This window comes from Oryx dammah, unplaced genomic scaffold, assembly GCF_014754425.2.
Source record: "Oryx dammah isolate SB20612 unplaced genomic scaffold, SCBI_Odam_1.1 HiC_scaffold_1, whole genome shotgun sequence".
Taxonomy (NCBI): Eukaryota; Metazoa; Chordata; class Mammalia; order Artiodactyla; family Bovidae; genus Oryx; species Oryx dammah.
In genome coordinates this window covers 82,278,477-82,305,659 of record NW_024070185.1, presented here as the reverse complement: position 1 = coordinate 82,305,659, position 27,183 = coordinate 82,278,477, and the positions used below count along the sequence as shown (strand labels likewise).

The following is a 27,183-nucleotide window of genomic DNA, read 5'->3' as shown; positions in this document are numbered from 1 at the left end:
CCAGAAAAAGGAAGTAGGTGGAGTTGTATTTCCTGTGACTGTGTGTGCGCGCGCGTGCGCGTGTGTGTGTGTGCGCGCGCGGGCGGGCGCGCGCTCAGTCGCTCAGTTGCGTCCGATTCTTTGCGACCCCATGGATTGTAGCCCTCCAGGCTCCTGTGTCCCTGGAATTTTCTGGAGCGGGTTGCCATTTCCTTCTCTAGGGGATCTTTGCCACCCAGGGATCCAACCAATGCCACTTGCACCTTCTGCATTGGCAGGCAGATTCTTTACCACTGCGACATCTAAATGACCACTGTCTGGAAAGAGCATGGGTGAGGGGCTGGTGAGTGCAGGGAGCATTGGGGTGGGGATTTAGTGAAGAGGTGTCGCTGCTGTCCGTGATGAACAATGGGGTCAGAGATGGAGGCCGCCAGTGGATGGAATAATAGGGGTCCGTGTGGTCTTGATGGTGGCTTCCGGCGGGATTGGTGGGGTCTGGAATGGTGAATCCCTGGAGACATGGGCTGGGAGTGAGAGTGGATGGTGGAACTCCAGGCGGAGTGATGGGATCTGTGGGATCTTTGTTGTTGGATCGGTGGGCAGGTTCCTGGATTCTGTGGGGGAGGGTAACTGTGGGGCCTGAGAAATGAAGGATCTGAAGGGGAGAGATGGTAGATGGTCATTAATAGCCTCTCTTTTTTCTGCTTACTAGGTTGTTTCTATTTCTGATTTTTAAAAAATTATTGATGGAAATAATAAATAATCATAATAGGAGTAGAAAAGAGTTTTGTTAGTATTATTTGAGCCAAACTGAGGACTGTAGCCCAGGAGACAGCTAGGAGGCTCTGAGGAATTGCTGGGTTGGAGTATGGTTTTCAGCTTAGCCTTATAAACTTATCAGAACAAAGATCATATATCAAACACGACAGGGATACATTCCTTCGACCTTTTAAAGCAGCTAGATTTAATACATATACAGTGAGACTGCAGGACCATGATTCCCGTTAAGGGGATGCTATAAGAAGGGAGTTACGTATTCTTATCTTCCAACCACCTTAATGGTTAAAGCAGATATGCTGTGTATGTTCACACAAAGTTCAGTCTGAACCATGTGTAAGCTAAAACGACTTCTCCATGCCTCAATATGTGAAAGTTTTCTTCATGGTACACTTTGCTAGAGATTTAAAAATATATCGCCATGTGCTTTGTATCCCGGTTAGGAGCTACATTGTCATTCCTGGTTATTTATGTATCATTTTTCTTATTTTTATTAGGAATATCAAGATTTATTTTATTGGTCATTTTGAAGTATTCATTATGTTTATACTCTCTACTATATTTATATTAATTTTATCTTTTTAAAAAATGTTTTCTCCCCACTCCCCCATTTCCCCCCATTTTATGTAACTGTCATTCTTTTCCTTATTTTCCTAATTTTATACTGGATACATTTAGGGGTATGATATTTCTTTTATATACATCTTTATTTTTGAAATGTATAATTTCAGTTTGATGTTCCACTTTGATCCTGAGTTGAGTTTCTTTATTCCTGAATTATTGATATGTTTTGTTTATTTTTAATTTTATTGTATTTTCATAGACTGTAGACTGCAAAGTCTCAACTTTTAACAATTTATCAAGCTTTTCCTTTTTTTAAATTTTATTTTTTATTGAAGGATAATTGCTTTACATAATTGTGTTGTTTTCTGCCACACCTCAACATGAATCAGCTATAGGTATACATATATCCCCTCCCTTTTGAAACTCCCTCCCCTCTCCATACCCATCCCACTGCTCTAGGTTGATACAGAACCCCTGTTTGAGTTTCCTGAGCCATATAGCAAATTCCCATTGGCTATCTATTTTAAACATGGTAATGTAAGTTTCCATATTATGCTTTCCATACATTTCACCTTCTCCTCCCCTCTCCCCATGTCCATAAGTCTATTCTCTATGTCTGTTTCTCCATTGCTACCTTTTAAATAAATTCTTCAGAGCCATTTTTCTAGATTCTTTATATGTGTGTTCAGTCAGTTCAGTTCAGTTCAGTCTCTCAGTCATGTCCAACTCTTTGCCACCCCATGAATTGCAGCATGCCAGGCCTCCCTGTGTGCTAGAATACAATATTTCTCTTTCTCTTTGTGACTTGAAGGCAAGCTACTCAGGTTACAGTGAGCTTTGTTCAATGGATATAAGAGAAAGCATATTTTCTGTTTGTGTGGTATAAACTTCTCCTAATGTATGTTAAATATAGCTTGTTGGTATTTTTCAAGTCTTTCTTTTCTTATTTTTGGTCTGCTTGATTCATCATATTTCTAAAGAGTTGCAGTAATAATTTTTTACTAATAATTCACTTTGTAGTTCTATGTGCTTTTTTACTAGTTTTGTTTACATGTATTTGGGGGAAAGGCATGCATAAATCTAATGGTTAATGCATTTTGTATTTTTTTTAATTTATTAGATGCTATTATTATAGGATCTCTCTTTTCAGTGAAAAGCAATTTCAAAGAATTGATGCTTTTGAACTGTGGTGTTGGAGAAGACTCTTGAGAGTCCCTTGGACTGCAAGGAGATCCAACCAGTCCATTCTGATGGAGATCAGCCCTGGGATTTCTTTGGAGGTAATGATGCTGAAGCTGAAACGCCAGTACTTTGGCCTCCTCATGTGAAGAGTTGACTCTGGAAAAGACTCTGATGCTGGGAGGGATTGGGGGCAGGAGGAGAAGGGGACAACTGAGGATGAGATGGCTGGATGGCATCACTGACTCGATGGACGTGAGTCTGAGTGAACTCTGGGAGTTGGTGATGGACAGGGAGGCCTGGTGTGCTGCGATTCATGGGGTCACAAAGACTCGGACACGATTGAGCAACTGAACTGAACTGAACTGAATCTTTTGATATTCCAAATACTTGGTGTTTGTTTTGTTGCAAAAGCTCCCGTTTAGTCTGGCTCCTCCCTTATCTCTTCAGAACAGTCCCTTTTAGCTGTCTAAGGGGCTGTATCCTGGACTTAAGTCCTCAGTAAGTCTACTGAATAAAAATAATCCTCACTTTTTAGGGTAAGAAGTTTTTTTCAGTCAACAGTAGTAATAAAGGTGTGGATGCCAGTTATTGATGCATGCGGGATTGTGATATAATAAATTTGTATTTTGATTTTCATCCACAGTTCCCAGCACAAAGCTCCTAACACCTTTCTAATTTCCTAAGTGATAAGAGTTATAGGGGCCTCTTTTATTTTTGTCTCTTGACTTAGCACCAGAGAGATAAAGGTGAAATTAGTGGGGTTTTTGTTGTTGTTATTATAAATAATAAGTTCCTTTGAAACACCCCTGAGTTTATTTTAATGAAATGATGTTTGAAAAGCCCCTAGTGAATCACTCAATGGGGGCTGTTTGCCAGGGGAACCAAGCAAGTTCTTAAAGTTTTAGAGCTTGAAGTTGAGTAGGAAGTTGAATCACCAATGGCTAGTTATTTAATCAGCCCTCTGTACATAGTGAAGTCTTCATAAAAACTCAAAAGAATGGAGTTTGGAGAGTTTCTAGATTGAACATGTGGAGATTCTGGGAGAGCAATGCACTCCTTCTGACATATCTTGCATATCCATCTCTTCTACCTGGCTGTTTCTAAATTATATTCTCTTATAATAAATTGGTAATCTAATAAGTAAAATATTTTCTTGAGTTCTATGAGCTACTCTAGAAAATTAGTGTAATATGAGGGAACCTCGTGGGATCATCTGATTGTAGCCAGCTGGTCAGAAGCACAAGTAAGAGCCTGAACTTGTGGTTGGCATCTGAAATTGGGGTGGGGACAGTCTTATAGGACTGAGTCCCTAACTTGTGTGAATAATGCTAAACCTCTAAGTAGATGATGTGAGAATAGAAGAAGAACACACAGGAGGAGTTTTTCCTTTTCAGCGCATGGGATTGATTGACTGATGTAGAGTCAGGACCATGGGGTACAGTTATTGGAGGCTCTGTGATCAGGGACTATAGAATGAATGATTATGATCTTGTAGAGAGAACAGTGGTGGCTTGAAGTGAGATCTTTGTTCCCTGGCCAAGAATTGAACCTGGGTGAAAACCAGGAATCCTATCCACTCCACCAGCAAGAGCCAGAAGCAGAGTTTCTCTGGCTTTTGCCCTATTTGAAAGCAAAAATGTTTTCAGGAGGCAAAAACTGTAAAAAACAAAACAAAAACAGGTATAAAGTTTATTATTAGAGACACAGCATAACATGTGGTAGAGTTTGTTTAGTTAAGACATAGCAAGGTAGAGATACATACCTGGAGAGAAAGAGTGTCGGCATCCCCACTAGTGAGGAGGAGCATGGTAAAGAGACAGTTAAATCTTTTATATAGCGCAGTTCTTCTAGGTTTTTATCTGTCTTTGGCCAGTTATCTCACTTTTTTCCCTCATAACTGACCTGACCTAGGTCCTCCCTCATATATGTGCATATCTTTTTGCCAAGGTGGGTTCCAGTGCAGCAACCTATGGGAAGGGTGACACCACCTCTTATGGGGTGGTGCTCCCTACCTTTTTGACTGCTGAGGAAACCTTCTGTGCATGTATAGATAGGGAGGTGTCCTTGACCTCAAGAATGAGAAATATGTGGTCTCTTTATCTGAGCAGGACTCAGCTCCTCTCTGCCACGGCCAGGACTGCTATCTTAAAGTATCCACTGGAGGCAAAGTACAGGTATTTAACTTGTTCCTATTGTTATTTCTATCTGGAAGTGTAAATAGGAGGCTGGCTGTAAATGTTTAAGCTGGAGCCCATCTATCTCATGCCTCAGTTGGGGCCTGTGAGCAGTAGAACATGGGAACCAGTGATTCTGATCTGTGAGTAATGGCTGCTGGGGTGAGGTCAGTGTGCAACGATTGGCAGTTGGAAAAGAAAATTTAGGAGTGGGAGTGAGGAATTGAGTGCCAGGGATGGGGATGAAAGCTAACCAATCTGATCACATGGACCACAGCCTTGTCTAACTGAATGAAAGGGCATGCCACGTAGGGCCACCCAAGATGGATGGGTCATGGAGGAGAGTTCTGACAAAACATGGTCCACTAGGGAAGGGAATGTCAGACCACTTCAGTATTCTTGCCTTGAGAACCCCATGAACAGTATGAAAAGGCAAAAAGATAGGAAACTGAAAGATGAACTCCCCGGGTCGGTAGGTGCCCAATATGCTACTGGATCAGTAGAGAAATAACTCCAGAAAGAATGAAGAGACAGAGCCAAAGCAAAAACAACACCCAGCTGTGGATGTGACTGGTGATGGAAGTGAAGTCTGATGCTGTAAAGAGCAATATTGCATAGACACCTGGAATGTTAAGTACATGAATCAAGGCAAATTGGAAATGGTCAAACAGGAGATGGCAAGATTGACTGTTGACATTCTAGGAATCAGCAAACTAAAATGGACTGGAATGGGTGAATTTAACTCAGATGATCATTATATCTACTACTGTGGGCAGGAATCCCTTAGAAGAAATGGAGTAGCCGTCATGTCAACAAAAGAGTCTGAAATGCAGTACTTGGATGCAAACTCAAAAAGGACAGAATGATCTCTCTTCATTTCCAAGGGAGACCATTCAGTACCACAGTTATCCAAGTCTATGCCCCGACCAGTAATGCTAAAGAAGCTGAAGTTGAATGGTTCTATGAAGACCTACAAGACCTTCTAGAACTAACACCCAAAAAAGATGCCCTTTTCTTTATAGGGGACTGGAATGCAAAAGAAGGAAGTCAAAAAATACCTGGAGTAACAGGCAAATTTGTCCTTGGAGCACAGAATGAAGCAGGGCAAAGGCTAATAGTATTTTGCCAAGAGAACACACTGGTCTTAGCAAACACCCTTTCCAACAACACAAGAGAAGACCTACACATGGACATCACCAGATGGTCTATACCGGAAATTACCTATAATTTTCCCATCATCCAAATGTTATATCTGTTAACATTAATATATTTCTTTCAGATGATTTTCTCTGTGTGCATGAATGCATTCATATATGTGTTCATGTGTACATACACACATTATTCAATGAAAATGGACTCATACTGTTTGGTACATCTTTTTATTTTTACTTACCATTTTATTTTTCTATAGTACTTTAATTTTACATAATATTGTATCCTATGGATGCCCTGTAAAGTATTTAAGCTGTTCATAATTATTGGGTATCAAGATGTTTCTAACTTTCTTTTTCTTTTTTTGGTATTAGCCATGCTGTGGTAAAACTCCTGCATTTAAATCTTTGTACAGTACAGGATGATTTTTTTTGTGATATGGTTCTACAAGTAAGTTTTGGGGTCAGGTTCATGGACTGTAAATGACATTGACGCAGTTCCTTCTCTTGTGTCCCTCTGTTAATCTGTTTTCTCAGATCTCTGCCCCTTTCCCAGAAGAGCCAGAAATGACCAAGTCCCGGGTAAGTTCTTATTTGTTCATTTATTTATTTGCTGCTTTCCTTACTTTTCAGTGAGTTGTAGAAGGTATCTCTTAACCCATATAGTGAATGGACAAGTATAAATAAATAAAAACTAAGATCAAAGACAGTAAAAAGAGACAATCAACTCCAAGTCAAACTTGGATTATAGGTATATGTGAGTTGTGTGACTTAACAGTTATGAACTTTGAACTACAAAATTGTCTCTGATCTTCATGAAAGACATAGCAATAATAGAAATGAAATACATACTTTATATTGTTAAGAAGTAATTTATTTCATCTACAATAACTATTTCCTGGTTCTTGATGTTTGAGAAAATTTTTGATAGATTTTTTTTTTTTACTTTATATTTTATATTGAAGTATAGCCAGTTAACAATGATGTGATAGTTTCAGGTGGACAGCAAAGGGACCCAGTCGTACATATACCTGTATGCATTCTCCCCCAAATGCATTCTCCCCCAAACTTTGCTCCCATCCTGGCTGCAACATAACATAGAGCAGACTTCCTTGGCCTATACAGTAGGACCTTGTTGGTTATCCATTTTAAATATAGCAATGTGTATATGTCAATCACAAACTTCCTAACTGTTCCTTCCCCATATTCTTCCCCCCATCCCACCCTGCCCTGGCATCTAGGTTTGTTCTCTAAATCTGTGAGTCTGTTTCTGTTTTGTAAATAAGTTCATGTGTACCAATTCTTTTTAGATTCTTAGAAGGGGTATCATACACTGTTTATCCTTCTATGTCTAACTTACTTCACTAAGTATGACAGTCTTTAGATTCATCCATGCTGCTGCAAATGGCATTATTTCATTCTTTTTAATGGCTGAGTAATATTCCATTGTGTATATATACACCATATTTTCTTTCTCCGTTCCTCTGTAGATGGACATTTAGGTTGCTTCCATGTCTTAGCTATTATAAACATCACTGAAACAAACTCTGGGGTGCATATATCCTTTTGGACCATGATTTTCTTCAGGAATATGCCGAGGGATGGGATTGCAAAGTCATATGGTAGCTGTATTTTTAGGTTTTTAGAGAAGCCACCATATTGTTCTCCATAGTGGCTATGCCAATTTGCATTCCCACCAACATTGTAGGAGGGTTCCCTTATCTCCACACTCTCTCCAGCGTTTATTCTTTGCGGATTTTTTTGATGATAGCCATGTTGACTGGTGTGAATGATATCTCATTGTAGTTTTGATTTACATTTGTATATTAATTAGTGATGTTGAGCATCTTTTCATGTGCCTCTTGGTCATCTGTATGTCTTCTTTGAAGTAATGTCTATTTAGGTCTTCTGCCCATTTTTTGTGTGGGATGTTTGTTTTGATTATGTTAAACCTCATGAGCTGTTTGTAAAGTTTGGAGACTAATCCCATGTCAGTCACATCATTTGCAAACATTTTATCCCAATCGTGGGTTTTCTTTTCATTCTGTTTTTTGTTTTCTTTGTTGTGCAAAATCTTTTAAGTTTAAGTAGGCCCCATTTGTGCATTTTTGTTTTTATTTCCATTATTTGGGGAGACCGATAAAAAAGATATTGCTACATTTATGTTGAAGATTGTACTGCTTATTTTTTCCTCTAGGAGTGTTACAGTGTCTGGTCTCATATTTAGGTCTTTAATCCATTTTGAGCTTATTTTTGTGTATGGTATTAAAGAATGATCTTTTTTTTTTTTTTTTACAGGTAGCTGTCTAGTTCCCCCAGTACCATTTGTTGACGAGACTGTCTGTCCAGCATTGTATTTTCTTGCCTTCTTTGTCATAGATTAACTGACCAAAGGTGTATGAATTTACTTCTGGGCTTTCCATTCAGTTCCATTGATCTATATTTCTACTTTTGTCAGGAAGTCTGATTCCTCCAGCTTTGTTTTCCTTTCTTAAGATTGCTTTGGCTATTCAAGGTCTTTTGTGTCTCCAGACAGATTTTGAGATTTTTTTGTTCTGTGCTGTGCTGTGCTTAGTTGCTCAGTTGTGTCTGACTCTGCGACACCATGGACTGTACCCACCAGGCTCGTCTGTCCATAGGGATTCTCCAGGCAAGAACACTGGCGAGGGTTGCATTCCTTGAACCTGGGGATCTTCCCAACCCAGGGATCAAACCCAGGTCTCCTGCATTACACGCAGATTCTTTACTGTCTGAGCCACCAGGAAAGCCATAGTTCTGTGAAAAATGCCATTGGTCATTTGATCAGGATTGAATTAGATCTGTAGATTGCTTTGGGTAGTATATTCATTTTGACAATATTAATTTTTCCAGTCCATGAAAATGATATATCTTTTCATCTGTTTGAGTCTTCTTCAGTTTCCTTCATCGAAACCTTATAATTTTCAGAGTATAGGTCTTTCTTTAGTCTCTTTAGGTAGGTTTATTCATAGGTAGTTTATCCTTTTGATATGATTTTAAATGAAGTTGTTTCTTGAGTTTCTCTTTCTGATCTTTTGATGTTATTGTATAGAAATGCAACAGTTATTTTGTGTGTATTCATTGTGTTACCTGCAACTTTACTAGATTCACTGATGAGATTTAATAGTTTTGTAGTAGCATCTTTAGGGTCTGCTATGAACAGTATCATGTCATTTGCAAACAGTGACAGTTTAACTTCTTCATTTTCAATTTGGATTCCATTTGTTTCTTTTTCTTCTCTGATTGCTGTAACTAGGACATCCAGAACTATGCTGAATAATAGTGGTGAGAGCGAACATCCTTGTCTTATTCCTGATCTTAGAGAAAATGCTTTCAGCATTTCAACATTGAGTACGACGTTAAGCGGTAGATTTGTCATATATGGCTTTTATTATGTTGAGGAATGTTCCCCCATGCCCACTTTCTGGAGAGCTTTTATCATAAAAGGGGGCTGAATTTTGTCTTTCTGCATCTACTGAGATAATCGTATGGTTTTTATTCTTAGTTTGTGTGTCACATCGATTGGTTTTCAGATATTGAAAAATCCTTGCATCCGTACATGAGTCCCACTTGATCATAGTAAATGATCTTTTTAATGTATTGTTGGACTTGGATTGTTAGTATTGTGTTGAGGATTTATGCCTCTAACATTCAACATTGATATTGGCCTGTAATTTTCTTTTTTTGTGGTGTCTTTGTCTGAGGGTGATGGTGGCATCAGAGAATGAGTTTGGAAGTTTTCCTACAGCTGTAATTTTGTGGAACACTTTCAGAAGGTTAGGTGTTTTGTTGCTATTGTTTTTCAGTCAGTAGGTCATATCCGACTCTTTGTAACCCCATGGACTGCAGCACCCAATCTCCTTTGTCCTTCACTATTTCCCGGGGCTGGCTCAAATTCATGTCCATTGAGTTGGTGATGCTAGCTAATCATCTCATCTTCTGTTGACTGCTTCTCCTCCTGCCCTCAATCTTTCCAGCATCAGGGTCTTTTCCAATGAGTCATCTCTTTGCATCAGGTGGCCAAAGTATTGGAACTTCAGCATCAGTCATTCCATTGAATATTCAGGGTTGATTTCCTTCAGGATTGACTGGTTTGATCACCTTGCAGTCAAAGGGACTCTCAAGAGTCTTCTCCAGCTCTACAATTCAAAAGCATCAGTTCTTTGGCACTCCCTCTTCTTTACGGTTCAGCTCTCCCATCTGTCCATGACTACTGGAAAAATCATAGCTTTGACTAAAGGACCTTTGTTGGCAAAGTGATATCTCTGCTTTTTAATATGCTGTCTAGGTTGGTCATAGCTTTCCTTCCAAGGAGCAAGAGTCTTGTAATTTCATGGCTGCACTCATTGTCCACAGTGATTTTGGAGCCCAAGAAAATAAAACCTGTCCTTGTTTCCACTTTTTCCCCTTCTATTTGCTGTGAAGTGATGGGACCAGATGCCATGATTTTAGCTTTTTGATGTTGAGTTTCAAGCCAGCTTTTTCAGTCTCTTTCACCTTTATCAAGAGGTTCTTTAGTCCTCTTTACTTTCCACCATTAGAGTGGTATCATCTGCATATCTGGGGTTGTTGATAATTCTCCCAGCAGTGTTGATTCCAGCTTGTGATTCATCCAGCCCAGCATTTCACATAATGTACTCTGCATATAAGTTATACACACAGGGTGAACATAGCCTTGCCATATTCCTTTCCTAATTTTGAACCGATCAGTTGTTCTATGTCTGGTTCTAATGACTGCTTCCTGATCTACATACAGATTTCTCAGGAGACAGATAAGGTGATGTGGTATTCCCATGTCTTTAAGAATTTTTCACAGTTTGTTGTGATCTATGCAGTCAAAGTGTTTAGTGTAGAACAGAAGTAGATATTTTTTGGAATTCTCTTGCTTTCTTCATGATCCAGTGAATGCTGGCAATTTGGACTCTGGTTCCCCTGCCTTTTCTAAACCCAGTTTTTATGTCTGGAAGTTCTTGGTTCATGAACTGCTGAAACCTAGCTTGAAGGATTTTGAGCATAACCTTGCTAGCATGTGAAATGAGTGCAGTAGTATGATAGTTTGAACATAGTCTGGCATTGCCCTTCTTTGTGACCGGAATGAAAACTGACCTTTTTCAGTCTTGTGGTCACCACTGTGTTTTCCAGATTTGCTGACATATTGAGTGCAGCACTTTACCAGCATCATCCTTTAGGATTTGAAATAGCTTAGTTGGGATTCCATCACCTCCACTAGGTTTGTTCTTAGTAATACTTCTAAGGCCCACTTGACTTCACACCCCAGATGTTTGGCTCTAGGAGAATGACCACACCTTTGTGGTTATCTGGGTCATTAAGACCTTTCTTGTATAGCTCTTCTGTGTCTTCTTGCCACCTCTTCTTTATCTCTTCTGCTTCTGTTAGGTCCTTTCCCTTTCTGTCCTTTATTGTGCCCATCCTAACATGAGATATTCCCTTGATAGTGCCAGTTTTCTTGAAGAAGTCTCGTCTTTCCCATTCTATTGTTTTCCTCTATTTTGTTGCATTGTTCATTTAAGAAGGCCTTCTTATCTCTCCTTCCTATTCTCTAGTGCTCTGCATTCAGTTGGGTATGGTTCTCTCTTTGTTTCTTGCCTTTTACTTTTCTTTTTCCCTCAGATTCCAGCTTCTCAAAGGTAATCACTCTAAACTCAATCAAACTAATTCTTTTGGTATTTACAGTCCTATGTCTAAATCACATGTTTACATTGGCATCTCTTGATTTTCAGTTTTAGGTAGTATCTACTGACTTAGCACAATGGAAAATAAGGATTTAACTCTCAGACATTTAAGGCTTCAGCACTTATATGGACATTTCTTCTTCCCCTCCTTCTAATATAGGTATATCATAATTTGGGGTAAATCAATAGACTGTATTTATTAATATGTTTATTTTAATTATATTCACAGTTGAACCATTTCTTTTATCTTTTATGCACTGTTTTTTATTTTACTTGGAATTAATTATTGTTTGGTTTAATCATTTGTTTCATTTTCCATATCTGGATCACTAAATCAACTCCACAGTCTTCCCATGTATATAAATATCTTTACAATATGTTAAAATATATTAGATAATGACAGTTAACACCAATCATTAATATAGTGCTTACTGTATGCTAGGCATTGTAAACACACACACTCTCTCTCTCAACTGATTTAATCACATCCCCTTTGAGGTATCTATAATCATTATCCTCATTTTACAGAGAAGGAAGTAGGTCCACAGAGAAGTTAAGTAAATTGCTCTGGGTTGCACTGCTAGTAAGTGGTGAAACCAGGAGTAAGACCCAAGCAATTTGGCTCCAGAATACAGGCTATTTATTTCAGCAGTTGAAAGAAACTTCCCTTGGAGTTCTTGACATTACCAAAGTTGTTCTCTATTTGATTCTCATGCACTGACTTGGGGGTATTCCTTTGGCATGCTGCTAGGAATTCCTTTCATGTCTCCCAAGTATTGGATCTCTTGTTTTTTGGCTCTTTCTTGAGTCATGCTTTCATTTTTAGAAAATATTATCCAGAAGGTATTGTATGGCAATTAGGTTTTTTGAGACCTTGCATGTCTAAAAGTATTTTTATTTGACCCTCAGTAATTTTGTAGCTATTTCTAGATTGTAAGTCATTTTTACTCAGAAATTGTAAGAAATTCTTTCTACTTTAATCATCCCACCTTTTCTTACTGCCTGTGATAGGAAGATCCAGATAATAAATTTGTGTTGCTTTAAGTTTGCAGTAATTTGTTGCAGCAGCAATAGGAAACCATTACAGATTTTGGTACCTGGACATGGAATGATGCTGTAACAAATACCCCAAAATGTCAAAAGACTTTGGAATTTGATAATGAATAAAAACTGTAAAAAATTTGAAGCATATAATAGCAAGAGCCTAGATTTTCTTGAACAGACTGGTAATAGAAATATTGTTGTTAACTCTGCTAGAGAACTCAGGGAAAAACTAGGTTGTTTTAGAGAATATCTCATTATTTTAAACAGACTGTTGACAGGAATATGGGTGTTAAAGGTGCTTCTGGTGAAGACTCAAGAAGGAACTGAGAAAGTAGGGGAGGGAGCATCTCTGGTATATAGTAGCAGAAAGCTTAGCTGGATTTTGTCCTGTAGTTATATGGAAAGCAGATTTGTCAGTGATGGACTTGTGTTTTTCTCTGAGGTGATTTCAAGTAAAGGATTGGAGATGTGACATGGTTTCTTTTTCCTGCTTACAATAAAATATGAATATTAAGCAATAGATTGGAGGAAGAACTGTTAAGCAAAAAGGAACTAGACTTGATGATTTGGGGTATTTGGGGGCTATCAAGATTACAAAAGATGCCATAATTAGTTTCACTGTAGGAAAGTATGTTCTTGAGAGAAAGTCAAGGGTGTAGATAGATGCTTTATATATGAATATTTTTCTAGGTTTTTAGGTGTCTAGCAAGGTGAACAGGGTAGAATGCACCTTACTAAATTTTTTTAGCTGGATGTCTCAGTCTTTGGTGTTAACTTGATTGTTTAGTTTATTTACATTTAATGCAATTATGATATATTTGAATTTATATCCAGTTTTATTAGTTTCATATTTGAATTGTCTGTTTAATACTATCTTTCCACTCTTTTCTTGACTTTCTTTTAGATTAGTCAAGTTTTAATTTTTATTTTGTTACCTTGTTTGTGATGCATTCTTTTGTTTCCCTAGATATTATAATATCCATCTTTAACTCATTACTATCTTACCCCCTTCTTAATAGATGCTAAAGCATCTTAATTCCATTTACTGCTTCTCATTTTTATATTATTATTTTTATGCATTTGAATTCTACATATGTTTTAAATTTCACAAGATATTATTGTTTTTGCATAGTCTGTATTTACAGTTTTATAAAGTGGGACTTGAGAAACTTTTTGAGTCTTTGAGTTGATGTCATTCACCTTTTCTTTTCAAATTTTGCTTCTGCCTCATATTCTTCCTCTTTATTGTCTCAGACAACAGTATGTTTTTTCTTTCCAAGGTGCTGTACATGTGATACATCACGTGCTCTTGTGCTTATTTTTATTTTAAAAAACCTGTGTGGTTCAGTTTGGATATCTTCTGTTTGCTTGTCTTCCATTTTAGTAATTCTGTTATTCTGCTATTAAACCCCTCTCAGTTCTTAATTTTAGATACTGAATTTTTCAATTTAAAAATTTTTTAGTATAAGTTCCATTTCTCTGATGAAATTTTCCACCTTTTCATCTAACTCCAAAATCCTGTAAGACTGTTTCTATTGAATTTTTCCCCCTGTGGTTTTAGATATTTTGTTCTGTTTTTTGATAGGCATTTCTTTTATTGTATCAAAACACATATAAAGCATTGTCAAAGATCTAGAGTATGGTATCTTTCTCAGTTATTTAACTTATATGCAGAGTACACCATACGAAATGCTGGGCTGGATGAAGCTCAAGCTGGAATCAAGATTACTGGGAGAAATATCAATAACCTCAGCTATGCAGATGACACCACCCTAATGGCAGAAAGCAGAGGAACTAAAGAGCCTCTTGATGAAGGTGAAAGAGGAGAGTGAAAAAGCTGGCTTAAAACTCAACATTCAAAAAACTAAGATCATGGCATGTGGTTCCATCACTTCATGGCAAATAGATGAGAAAAAATGGATACAGTGACAGATTTTATTTCTTGGGCTCCAGAATCACTGCAGCTGGTGATTGAAGCCTTGAAATTTGGAAAGCTATGACAGACCTAAACAGCGTGTTAAAAAGCAGAGACATTATTTTGCCGACAAAGGTCCAAATAGTCAAAGCTGTGATTTTTCCATTAGTCATATATGGATGTAAGAGTTGGACCATAAAGAAGGCTGAGCACCAAAGAATGTTGCTTTTGAGTGGTGGTGGTAGAGAAGACTCTCGAGAGTCCCTTGCACTGCAAGGAGATCAAACCAGTCAATCCTAAAGGAAATCAGTCTTGAATATTCATTGGGAAAGATTAAGGGCAGGAGGAGAAGGGGATGACAGAGGATGAGATGGTTGGATGGCATCACTGACTCAATGAACATGAGTTTGAGCATACTCCAGGAGATAGCAAAGGACAGGGAAGCCTAGTTTGCTGCAGTCCATGGGGTCACAAAGGGTCAGACACGACTTAGTGACTGAACAATAACAAACTTTCTCAAGAGAGGATCCTTGTTTCCCTTAGCAGATAGAGTGGAGGATGAACACCTTTATCTAGTCAGGCATAGTGTTATGTTGAATCAAGACTTAAGTTGAAGCCCTGATATTAGTCTACCTCTGGTTCACTCTTGACTATCCAGGATTTTCAGCTGAGAGGCCAGTTTGCCCTCTGTGGACCCTCCTCTTGATAGGTGCCAACAGTGTTTTCTTATCAGACTGCTAACATTTTGCCTTGCTTTTCAGAGGCTATTTGCTTAAGTGTTTAGTCTTCTGCTCATACAGCCCTAGAATTTGGCAGATGTCTTAGGGGAAAAACTGTCCATGTGTTTGAATTTTGGTTTCTCTATCACCCAACTTGAGCCTTCTACTGGTTCAAAGCCTGGGTTTTCACCTTTTACCACACCCAGAATTGATAAATACTCCTAGTGTAAAAGTGGTTATGTACATCAACTCAAACTTTAAATGTTGTCTGTAGAGTCTTAGCACCTAACTGCTTCCAGTATTTTCAGTATTTCAGTATTATAAACAGACAATTTCAGTATTTCATCTGGCATGTACTTCTTCCTGGAAGAAACCCTGGACTGTCACAAACCCTTGTATGCCATCTGGATATGACAGTGCCTCAAAAGGTTCACCTAAACATATCATATGTACTGTCCATTTAAAGTGTACATTCAATCATTTTTAGTATATTCCTGGAGTTGTGCAGTCTTTATCCAATTTTAGAACACTTTCTTTCCCTCCCCTGTCCAAAGTCATACCTTTTAGCTGTTGCTACCTCCCTCCCCACCACATCCTTCCATTACCCCATTCCTGGGCAACCAGCAATCTTCTTACTGTCCTAATAGGTTTGCCCATCCTGGACATCTCATGTAAATGGAATTGTGTAATATGTGGTCTTTTGTGATTGGCTTATTTCACTTAGCATATTTTCAAAATTCATTCACAGTGTAGCATAAATCAGTATTTCTTTCCTCTCTATGGATGAATAATTTCTTTTATGAATATGCCACATTTTGAAATTCATCATTGGCTGATACCCTGGGTTGTTTCTGTTTTTGACTATTAAGAATATTGCTACTATGAACATTGTTGATCTCTCTTGGGTATCTGCCTAGAAGTGGAACCATTAGCTCATATTACTCCTTTTGAGGAAGTGCCAGACTGTTTTAGATTCCCACCTTTACTATTTGAGGGTTCCAATTTCTCCACTTCCCCACTGGCACTTGATATTATGTGTCCTTTGGTTTTTTATTATTATAGCCATCCTAGTAGGTGCACTTTCCTGATGACTAATGATTGGAGCATTTTTTAAATTTCAGAATTCAAGATTTAATTGCATTTATTATTTTGCTACAAAAATAATAAAAATACAAATACACACAAGCAGAGCATTTTTTTTATTTTATAATCATCTTAGTGACTTTGAAGGGGTATCTCTTTGAATTTTGATATCCCTTTTGACTATATTGACCTGTATTGAGAACCTTTCATGCTTTTTGGCCATTTGTATATCTTCCTTGGATGTATGTATATTCTGCTTGGTCCATTTGTTTATTTGACTGTGCCAGGTCTTAGCTGTGGCATGAGGGATGTTTGAGCTTTGTAGCAGAATCCAGGATCTTTTGTTATAGCATGTGGAATCTAGCTCCCTGACCAGGGATCAATCCCAGGCCCCCTGCATTGGGAGCATGGAGTTTTAGCCACTGGACCACCAGGGAAGTCCCCTTGGTCCATTTTTAATTGCATCATTTATCTTTTTATTGAGTTGTAAGAGTTCTTTATATATTCTTTACACAAGTCCTTTATCAGATATATAATTGCAGACATTTCCCCATAATCTTTGAGTTTTTACTTTAAGTAAACACTTTGTTCTGTTTGTTGTTGTTATTGTTGTTTCTTTTTCATTTTGGGCCATTGGGTATAGCATGGGGATCTTAGTTCCCCTCCCAGGCGTTGAACCCATGCCCCCTGAAGTGGTGGTGCAGAGACCTAACACTGGACTGCCAGCAAATTCCCTTATCTTATCACTTTCTTAATGGTATCTTTTTTAGCACAAAGTTTTAAATTTTGATAAAGTCCAATTTATCTATTTTTTCTTTGGTTGCTTGTGCTTCTGATTTTATATCTGAAAAAATCATTGCTTTTCTAACTGAAGTAAGTGTTAATGAAATATGGCATACATGGAAACGAATGCAGAAATCAGGTTTGCAGCTTGATGACTTATCAGTTTATTCTTTTGTAACCAGCACACAGATAAAAACAAAACTTCAGAATGTTATTAGAGCCACAGAAAGAATGACCTAATACTTTTAATATTTATTTTTCCCTTGAAATAATAATGTCCAATTTAGGTATTTAGTGAGAATCTTATATGTTGTATCATGTTAAAAATTATTAAAAATAAGTTCATAAATATCTTGCTCTTATCCTACAGTCCTGATGCTTTTCATTGAATAAACATGTGTTTTTCCAGGGATCAGTGTCCTTCAAAGATGTATCTGTAGACTTCAGCAGGGAGGAGTGGCAACAATTGGACCTTGCTCAGAAAAGTCTATACAGGGATGTAATGCTGGAAAACTATTTCAACTTGATCTCAGTGGGTAAGCACAGCTCTGCTGGGTAAGGCTGTACCTAACTGAGTGGTTTTTTTTTTTTTCATAGTGGAATTTCTGAAATTTGGTGTTTCTAAGGTATGTGGGACTTCTAAAGACTGTAGGACATCTGAAGTGTGTAATAGTTTTGTCCTTATTTTGTTCTATGTTCTTAACAGTCTCTTTTGGACATTAAGAATATACTTCTGTTCCCCATGAACTTTTCTGAAAAGTAAATGGAGGGCTTTTTTGTTTCCTATCATCAGGGTGTCAAGTTCCCAAAGCAGAAATCATTTTCAACTTGGAGTGGGGAGAAGAACCATTTACGTGGAATGGCAAAATCTCAAGCCAGAGCTGTCTAGGTGAGTAGGAACCAAAAGCATAGGAGATTGTATAACCAAATCACAGTTTTACTGGCAGAGTTGGGCAACTTTGAAGTGCTTTTATTCTTTTTCTTTTTTTTTTTGAGGTGCTTTTAATATGATATTTCCCTAACATTCTGAACTTTTGAAACTGCATGGATAGAGCTGATATTGGTCTCTTACACATCTAAATCCCATTCCCACTTAGTGATGTCACTCAGTCGTGTCCGACTCTTTGCGACCCCATGGACTGTAGCCCACAGGCTTCTCCGTCCATGGGATTTTCCAGGCAAGAATACTGGAGTGGGTTGCCATTTCCTTCTCCAGGGGATCTTCCCAACCCAGGGATCGAACTCCAGTCTCCCACATTCCAGGCAGACGCTTTAACCTCTGAACCACCAGGGAAGCCATTCCCACTTAAGGCCCCTTCCAATATCAGTGTCTTCTTTGCTTGACTCTTTAAGAGGGATATGCTACAGTTACTGGTACATTGGCTGTAGGATCCTGCTGTTTTGCTTTTTCTCCCTTTTTATAGCATTAAAATTTTTTTTTAAAAAATCTCTGTCAATGTCTTAAATCCTTTCCTTACACATTCAGGTACTCAAAATTGCCTTTAAAAAAAAATTACTTTGGGTCACTCACCTGCTTATTTCTCTTCATTTTCTTTCTTTTCCCTTAAGGTGCTTCAGAATTGTCATCTAGAGATGGCTGTATTATATCATCTCCCATGCCTCTCCCTCAACTGTTGGCTTTGAGATTTCCATTACTTACATTTGGGGATAGCTTCTTATTTTAAGTCTGTAATTTTGGGGGACCACACTCCACAGCATGTGGGATCTTAGTTCCTCTGGCCAGGGATTGAACCTGCACGCCCTGCAGTGGAAACTCAGAGTCCTAACCAGTGGATAGCCAGGGAATCACCTATTTTACAATTTTTAAAAAAGTTTTATTTTATTTTTTTATTTATCCCTTTTAATCCTCACTCCCTACTTCATTTTTATTCTTCCCAGAGGCAGTTGCTCTACTGTATTTTATATGTTTGCTTGCAATTTATTCTTGAATTTGTCAGGTATTTGTAAAATTCAAATTGTTGGTCATTTTAATTTCTAAAAATGGTACTATTCTGTGAAAGTGAAGTTGCTCAGTTGTGTCCGACTCTTTGCGACCCGTGGACTGTAGCCCACCAAGCTCCTCTGTCCATGGGATTCTCCAGGCAAGAATACTGGAGTGGGTTGCCATTTCCTTCTCCAGGGAATCTTCCCAACCCAGGGATTGAACCCAGGTCTCCCACATTGCAGGCAGACGCTTTAACCTCTGCACCACCAGGGAAGCCCCACTGTGCCATATATCCTACTTAGTTTATTTTTTTTCCTCTCAGCACTAAATTGGTTCATGTTACACTGTTTTTCTAGCTCATTGCTTCTAATTGATGCTTACATTCCATAGTATATATATATGCCAGATTTACTTTCCAGCTTTCTAGCTACTATAGCTAGTACTATAATAAATTTCTTCAAGAACTATTCTTTTAGGAAACAAGAATTTCTTGAGGAAGAGTAGTGGGAGTGTTTTATTAATGAATATACTAATGCTTTATTTCACTAAGTATAGCCATATTGTTTTTCAGATTGGATGTATTGGTCTACAGTCCTCTAAACATACAAAAGCATCAGTTTCTCCACATCCTTGCCCATATTTCTAATAATTTCTCATAATCTAGTGGATTTTAATTTCTATTTGTTTTAATTTGTGTTTCTCTAATAACAAAATGTTTTGAACATCTTATCATGTATCTGGTAATAGATTCTGATTTCATTTTTGGTATTTGACTACTGACACCTTCCAAACGTCACCACTCTCTCTTCATCTTCTGCCCCACATCTGGACAAACTACAAGAAAACCCAGATGCTCTTTCCATTAGTGCTAGTGGCAAGTTGCTCTGTACCAGTCAGCTTAGCACCATCCCCCAACTACTATAAAAAACCCAAGCCAGTTTCCTTTTCTCACTGTTAAGCCACTTTTAGACCTGCTTGGGAACTTTCCCTTCAAAAGCCTCATTAAATGAGTAATGAACTTTTTCATATCTTATTGGTTGTGTGTCAAATCATCACTCTTGACATCTGAACCAAATTTGGTGTGGGAGTCCATTGCTTCTCTGCAGGTGACTTAACAGTTTAGGTAGTAAGCAGGATCTTTGGATGATGACCACCACCAAGGGGGCTTTCTTCTCTTGTTCTCTGGATTTACTGCCTGCTCCTGAGTACATACTTTGAGCTGTGCTACTTTATGCTGCATTTGCTGATTCCCACAAGTCTGTGTCATATATTTAACCAATTGAAATTGGAAGTTATAGTTGGTATTCTGGGACAGATATAAGGAGTAGGCCCTCCTTAAAGTGGCCTAAGACCTATGTATGTGTCTCAAATTGAATCATTTGTCTCAATTCTGGCATAAGCCATGAATGACACCAGAATTAAGGAAACAGATCAGATTGGTTCTCATTGTATAAGCTTTCAGGGGAACAATTGATACCTTATGCATATAAGGGCCCATCAGGCAGCTACTTGTGTGAAGGAAGAGCAGTTACAATGTAGCATGGTAAAGCAAGTGGCACACCTTTCTAAATGTTGTCATATTTTATTGTTTATTGTTTTAATGTTGTCATATTTTTGCTTTTCCCTGTGACTCATCTTCTCAAACAATTCTTTATGCTCTTTCTACTATTTTTTCTCTTTTAGAAAGTATCATTTAGATGCCCTCCTCCTTTTCCTTTCCAGTGAAAAATAAAACCTAAAACCATGTCTGCATTCACTTATGCTTGAATTATTCTAACTCTGTTTTGATGTTTAAAAAAAATTTTTTCCTAGGTGCTACTGGTTAAAATATTGTACTTATCTTGTCATAGCTATATGATGCAAAATATTACCTAACATATGAGAAATTCTCTCAATGGATTAATAAACTAAAGGAAGAACATGCCTCATATTTGCAATTCACATTTATCTTTGTTTAGTTTCCATAATCATTTTTGCTTCATTTTAACATTTTCTTTAATTATTCTCCTGTATCTGACCCTTTATTTTCTGATCTGTCTCCCTATTCAGATAATCTACATACTTATACTTTGCTCTCATGTTTTACTTACTTCTCTTATTGGATGTATTATGGTATACATTGCTTTTTCCCTTTTCTAATTCTCTGACCCACAGAAACTCAGAGAAAATGACATTAATTTGAATGACAACTGAGTCTTTTATCTATTTCAAAAATGTTTCTCTAGAGAATATTTAGTGAAATTAAATTCTTTAGGTGATATTTTGCTCTATTGCAGAGGGATTTGAAATTTTTTCTGCTAAGAGTAATTTAAAGGACCAATAATTGTAATTGGAAAGGGAAGACAACTGAAAAAAATGTTTAAAATTTAAGGCTTTGAGCATTAAGCATTTATTTTTGTGTACATCTATGCCAATTAAATATGACTTTGTAAGGCTCAGAATATCTGTGTTTATTTTTAAGTTAAGAGAAACGAGAGCCTTCCTAGAGTTTTGCTGAGGTTTGAGATTCATTTTTAGATCATAGAACCCTATGAATTTTGAAAAGGAATAAAGGATCAGGAAAAGGAAGCTTAGTGGGGAAAAGGAAAAGAATATACGTTTAGATTCAGTAATAAAATAGACTTTAGTGACTGGTGGAAAGATAGCTTACATACATTCATTTTATTGGCCTGAATTATGACTTTGTATTTTATTGAATTGGTAATTCAGTTTGTGACAGAGGAATTATGAATAATTAAACTTTTTACCACAGGAGCAAATTCTTTACATTGAACATCATTGATAATAATGTAAATACTGTCAAGCATAGCAGTGGGTTTATAAGCTAAAGAAAGTGAAAAGTTGCAAAAGATGAAAGCCATGTCTAGGAATCTAGTATTAGAGGTCCTCAGGCTTAATGAAAACATTAATATGTGTGAGTAAAACTGTAATGTGTGCCAAGTCACTTCAGTTATGTCCGACTCTGTGCAACCCCATGGACTGTATAGCCCATCAGGCTGCTCTGTCCATGGAATTCTCCAGGCAAGAATACTGCAATGGGTTGCTGTTTCCTTCTCCAGGGGCTCTTCCCAATCCAAGGATTGAACCCATGTCTCTTAAGTCTCCTGCATTGGTAGGTGGGTTCTTTACCACTAGCCCCACATGGGAAGCTCAAAAATATAAAAGTTAAAAGAATGTGTTTGGGGATATTACAAACATTGTACGGTCCTGGAGATAGAATGAAGTGGATACAAGGTTAGACTGTGTCTTAAAGAGTAATCTGATTTTTATGTAAGTTTTTACTGAGAATCTACTATGTCTTTAAAAATACTTTTTTTAATTGAAGGATAATTGCTTTACAGAATTTTGTTGTTTTCTGTCAAGCCTCAACATGAATCAGCCATAGGAATACATATATCCCCTCCCTTTTGAACCTCCCTCCCATCTCCCTCCCCATCCCACCCCTGTTACAGAACCCCTGTTTGAGTTTCCTGAGCCATACAGCAAATTCCCATTGGCTATCTATTTTACACATGGTAATGTAAGTTTCCGTGTTACTCTTTCCATACATCTCACCCTCTCCTCCCCTCTCCCTGTGTCCATTAAGTTTATTCTCTATGTCTGTTTCTCCATTGTTGCCCTGTGAATAAATTCTTCAGAACCATTTTTCTAGATTCTGTATATATGCATTAGAATACGATATTTATCTTTCTCTAACTCACTTCACTCTGTATAATAGGTTCTAGGTTCATCCACCTCATCAGAACTGACTCTGCTATGTCTTATACACTATTCCACAGTTGGGGATATTAGTGATTCTTATTGTAGGTAAGAATGGTATATTGGAGTAAAACCCACCTCCTGTCATTGATAGACCCCAAGAAACAGTGACTTAGAGAACATAAACATTAACCTGGCCTGGATTTAGCCTGAGGGCTGTAGTTTTTCTAATCTCTTGTCTCGGGCATCATCAGCAACATAGAACTGAGCTAGCAAGTCTGTAATATAGCCAGTGGGAAGAGTTATGGGAGACATACTTACTTCCTTAAAACATTGACCTGATTACAACAAATATAATTCATACTCTTATTTGAATGGTGATAGGTGAGTTACCTGGATTTACCTACAAATGAGGCTGTATATGCCTGTGTTTTGAGACAGACACATGCTTGGCTACAAGCTTAATACTGTTGAAGGAAGAGGACAGCTTTTCTTTTTTTAATTTTTATTTTTACTTTACTTTACAATACTATATTGGTTTTGCCATACATTGACATGAATCCACCAGGGGTGCACATGAGTTCCCAATCCTGAACCCCTCTCCCACCTCCCACCCCATATCATCTCTCTGGATCATCCCTGTGCACCAGCCCCAAGCATCCTGTATCCTGTGTTGAACATAGACTGGCAATTCATTTCTTACATGATAGTATACATGTTTCAGTGCCAATCTCCCAAATCATCCCACCCTCTCCCTCCCTCAGAGTCCAAAAGTCCGTTCTATACATCTGTGTCTCTTTTGCTGTCTCACATACAGGGTTATCATTACCGTCTTTCTAAATTCCATATATATGTGTTAGTATACTATATTGGTGTTTTTCTTAAGCTTAACACTGTTGAAAGAAGGGGACAGCTTTTAATGAACAAATTCTGTCTCTGCTTCAGAGTTGGCCCTTTTTGCTGTTACATTCTTCCTTATTAAGTGTGTGTATCTGCACCGTAAAACCAGGCATAAAGAATTGAATCATAGATATATATTTACTGTTTGTAATGGTAAAGCTAATTCAGGATGACTGAGGCTACAATATATTTCTGTACATAAATATATTTAGGGCACAGTGGTTAATAGAGAAAGCAGAGAGATTAAGATTTATAGATGAAGGATAATAAGAATCTAGACTCAGAAATATTTTTTAGCCACATGGTTTGTCACTTTGTTCTTCTAACACCTATTATGTAGTTCTGCTACATGTTCAGAACAGCATATTTCAGTTTGAATCTCATCTTCCCCAATTACTAAGCATGATTTGGGCACATTACTTAACTCTTCTGTGGCTCAGTTTCCTCATCTGTAAAGTAGGGACAATAATAACATTAATAGCAAAAAGTTATGTTGATGTTGAAATGAGTTAGAACAATGGCTGAGACATCTAAATTCTATTGTTTATCAGACAGTAAATGTAATGTAAGGGCTTATTTTATTATTGCATATTATTTCATATAAAGAGATTATTATATATATTCTTATTTTATATATTTATCTATATTTATTATTACATTTATATAGAACCTCTCCCATTTCTCTGTGTTCATCTTGTATCCACTCTATCATCCCTTCTGTGTTTTGCTAACTGTTCTTTGTGTATTTTATTTTCTAGATCAGCATATTGGTTTTGAAACATCAAAACAGGGAATATCTGAAGATGTTTCAGTCTGGTTTGAGGGAATTCGTCTCTTCCCAAGAGATGACCTATATTCCATTTTAGAAGAATTTTGGCAAGATGATAAACAGACAGGAAGAGATAAGGAAAACCAGAACAAACATTTAAGTCCTATCATCTTCACCAACAAGGATACACTAGCTAATAAGGGGAACTGTGACTATGATAAAGACATTGGGAAAAAATTTCATGTAAACACAAACCTTGTTCCTTCAAGAAAAAGACTCCATAACTATGACTCATTTCAAAAGAGTTTGAAGCCTATTGTAAGCTTATGTAATTGTAATAGAAACAATGCAACAGAAAATTTTGATAAGGTTATTGGATATGGTAATACTTTTACTCATATGAATTCTCATACAGAAATGAATGCTTGTGAATATAATCAATGTAAGAAACTTCTGAGTAAGCAAGCTCTCATTCAGCATCAAAAACATCATAGTAGGGAGGACTTCCATTTATTTTCTGATTGTGTAAAACTCTCTACCCATAAGACACACCTTTTTGCACATCAAAGGATTTATACTGAAGAGAAACATCATGAGTGCACCAAATGTGACATGATCTTCACTCAGAAGTCCCAATCTGCTGTGCCTCAGGTTTATACAAGAGAAAAATCCTATGTAAGCATTGAATATGGGAAGACATTTTCCCTCAACTCAAACCATGAGAAAACTCCTCATACTGAGGAGACTGACTATAAATGCAGTTTACATGGAAAAGCCTTTTTCAAGAAGTTAGATCTGTTCAGACTCCAGAGAATTCCTACTGGAGGAAAAAACTCCTGTGATTACAGTGAATGTGGAAAAAATGTCTCTCGCAATTCAAATCTCAGTATACACAAAAAAGCTCATACTGGCAAGAAACACTTTGAATGTATTGAGTGTGGAAAATCTTTCACAAGAAAATCAACACTAAGTATGCATCAGAAAATTCACACAGGAGAAAAACCATATGTATGTACTGAATGTGGGAAAGCCTTTATCCGAAAGTCACATTTTATTACACATGAGAGAATTCATACTGGAGAGAAACCTTATGAATGCAATGACTGTGGGAAGTCCTTTATAAAGAAGTCACAACTCCATGTGCATCAGCGAATTCACACAGGGGAGAATCCCTTCATATGTTCAGAATGTGGGAAAATCTTCACTCACAGGACAAATCTCATTATACACCAGAAAATTCATACTGGTGAGAGACCCTATGTATGTACTGAATGTGGGAAGGCCTTTACTGACAGGTCAAATCTCATTAAACATCAAAAAATTCATACTGGAGAGAAACCCTATAAATGCAGTGACTGTGGGAAATCATTCACCTGGAAGTCACGGCTCAGGATACATCAGAAATGTCACACTGGAGAGAGACATTATGAATGCAATGAGTGTGGGAAAGCATTTATTCAGAAATCAACACTGAGTATGCACCAGAGAATTCATAAAGGAGAAAAGCCCTATGTTTGCACTGAATGTGGGAAGGCCTTCTTCCACAAGTCACATTTTATTACACATGAGAGAATTCATACTGGAGAGAAACCTTACGAATGCAGTGACTGTGGCAAGTCTTTCACAAAGAAGTCACAACTTCATGTACATCAGCAAATTCACACAGGAGAGAAACCCTACAGATGTGCTGAATGTGGCAAGGCTTTCACGGACAGATCAAATCTCTTTACACACCAGAAAATTCATACTGGCGAGAAACCCTATAAATGTGGTGACTGTGGAAGAGCCTTCACTCGAAAGTCAGGCCTCCATATACATCAGCAGTCTCATACTGGAGAAAGACATTATGAGTGTAGTGAATGTGGGAAGGCCTTTGCACGAAAATCAACACTCATTATGCATCAGAGAATCCATACAGGAGAGAAACCTTATATTTGTACTGAATGTGGGAAGTCGTTCATCCAGAAGTCACATTTAAATCGACATAGGAGAATTCATACTGGAGAAAAACCCTATAAATGCAGTGACTGTGGGAAGGCTTTTATTAAGAAGTCACAACTCCTTGAACATCACCGAATTCACACAGGAGAGAAACCTTATATGTGTACTGAATGTGGAAAGGCCTTCTCCATCAGATCAAATCTTATTAAACACCAGAAAATTCATACTAAACAGAAACCTTATAAATCTAGTGACTTTAGGAAAGACTTTAACTGGAAAGCACAATTCAGTGTACATCAGAAATCTAATACTGAGGAAGTAGAATGCCCAGTGCCACAATCATGGGGTAGGGATACAAAGTTGTGAGGAGCTATAGCTTGACTAAGAAGCAAGGGGTAACCCAATACAATTTTCCTCTAGTCAGAAGTATGAATATCTGGATCTCATAGCTTATGTCCAGTTTTATACATATGGGCAGACACTTTGGAGAAAGTGTTTAAGCAGTGATTAAGGGCATGCTTGTTTACTTGACAGATGCTGGGATTTTTAAGCACCTGCAGATAATAGTACATGTGCAAGGAGATGACTTGCCAATAGTTCTTATTTCATGTTTTGGATAAGCAGCTTTATAAATCAGGGCTGTTGAGTTGTTCATGCCCTGTATAAGCAAAAATATTCAATGTTGACCAAAGGAATTTCTTGAGTAGATTTCCAAGAAAATTTTTCGTTGTCCAAGCACTCTATGGACACTGAAATCAAGGCAACAGTGTAGACAATTCAGATGTATAATAAAAAGAATCTAGACGTTTTTGTGAAAATTACATTAAAGATACAAAGATGGACTCTA

The 27,183-nt window shown here is 37.5% G+C and overlaps 1 protein-coding gene across 2 annotated transcripts; it reads left to right on the top strand.

Moving 5' to 3' along the window:
* Window positions 1–16: 16 nt before the first annotated feature.
* Window positions 17–27,183, top strand: ZNF484 (zinc finger protein 484). Of its 2 annotated transcripts, none has more exons than XM_040245505.1 (5): window positions 17–322; window positions 6,365–6,409; window positions 17,492–17,618; window positions 17,876–17,971; window positions 24,385–27,183. In XM_040245505.1, exons 1-5 carry the CDS (start codon window positions 308–310, stop codon window positions 26,700–26,702), a joined length of 2,601 nt encoding a protein of 866 aa, XP_040101439.1. In that variant the 5' UTR covers window positions 17–307; the 3' UTR covers window positions 26,703–27,183. The 2 variants fall into 2 exon arrangements, with proteins under 2 accessions (XP_040101439.1, XP_040101446.1); XM_040245512.1 differs by lacking the exon at window positions 17–322 and adding an exon at window positions 4,518–4,676.

Bases quoted from the DNA above. Each gene is read 5' to 3' on its own strand.
- ZNF484 (XM_040245505.1), top strand. The intron at 6,410-17,491 runs GTAAGTTCTTAT...GTGTTTTTCCAG, and splicing joins CAGAAATGACCAAGTCCCGG to GGATCAGTGTCCTTCAAAGA. The intron at 17,972-24,384 runs GTGAGTAGGAAC...TTTATTTTCTAG, and splicing joins CTCAAGCCAGAGCTGTCTAG to ATCAGCATATTGGTTTTGAA.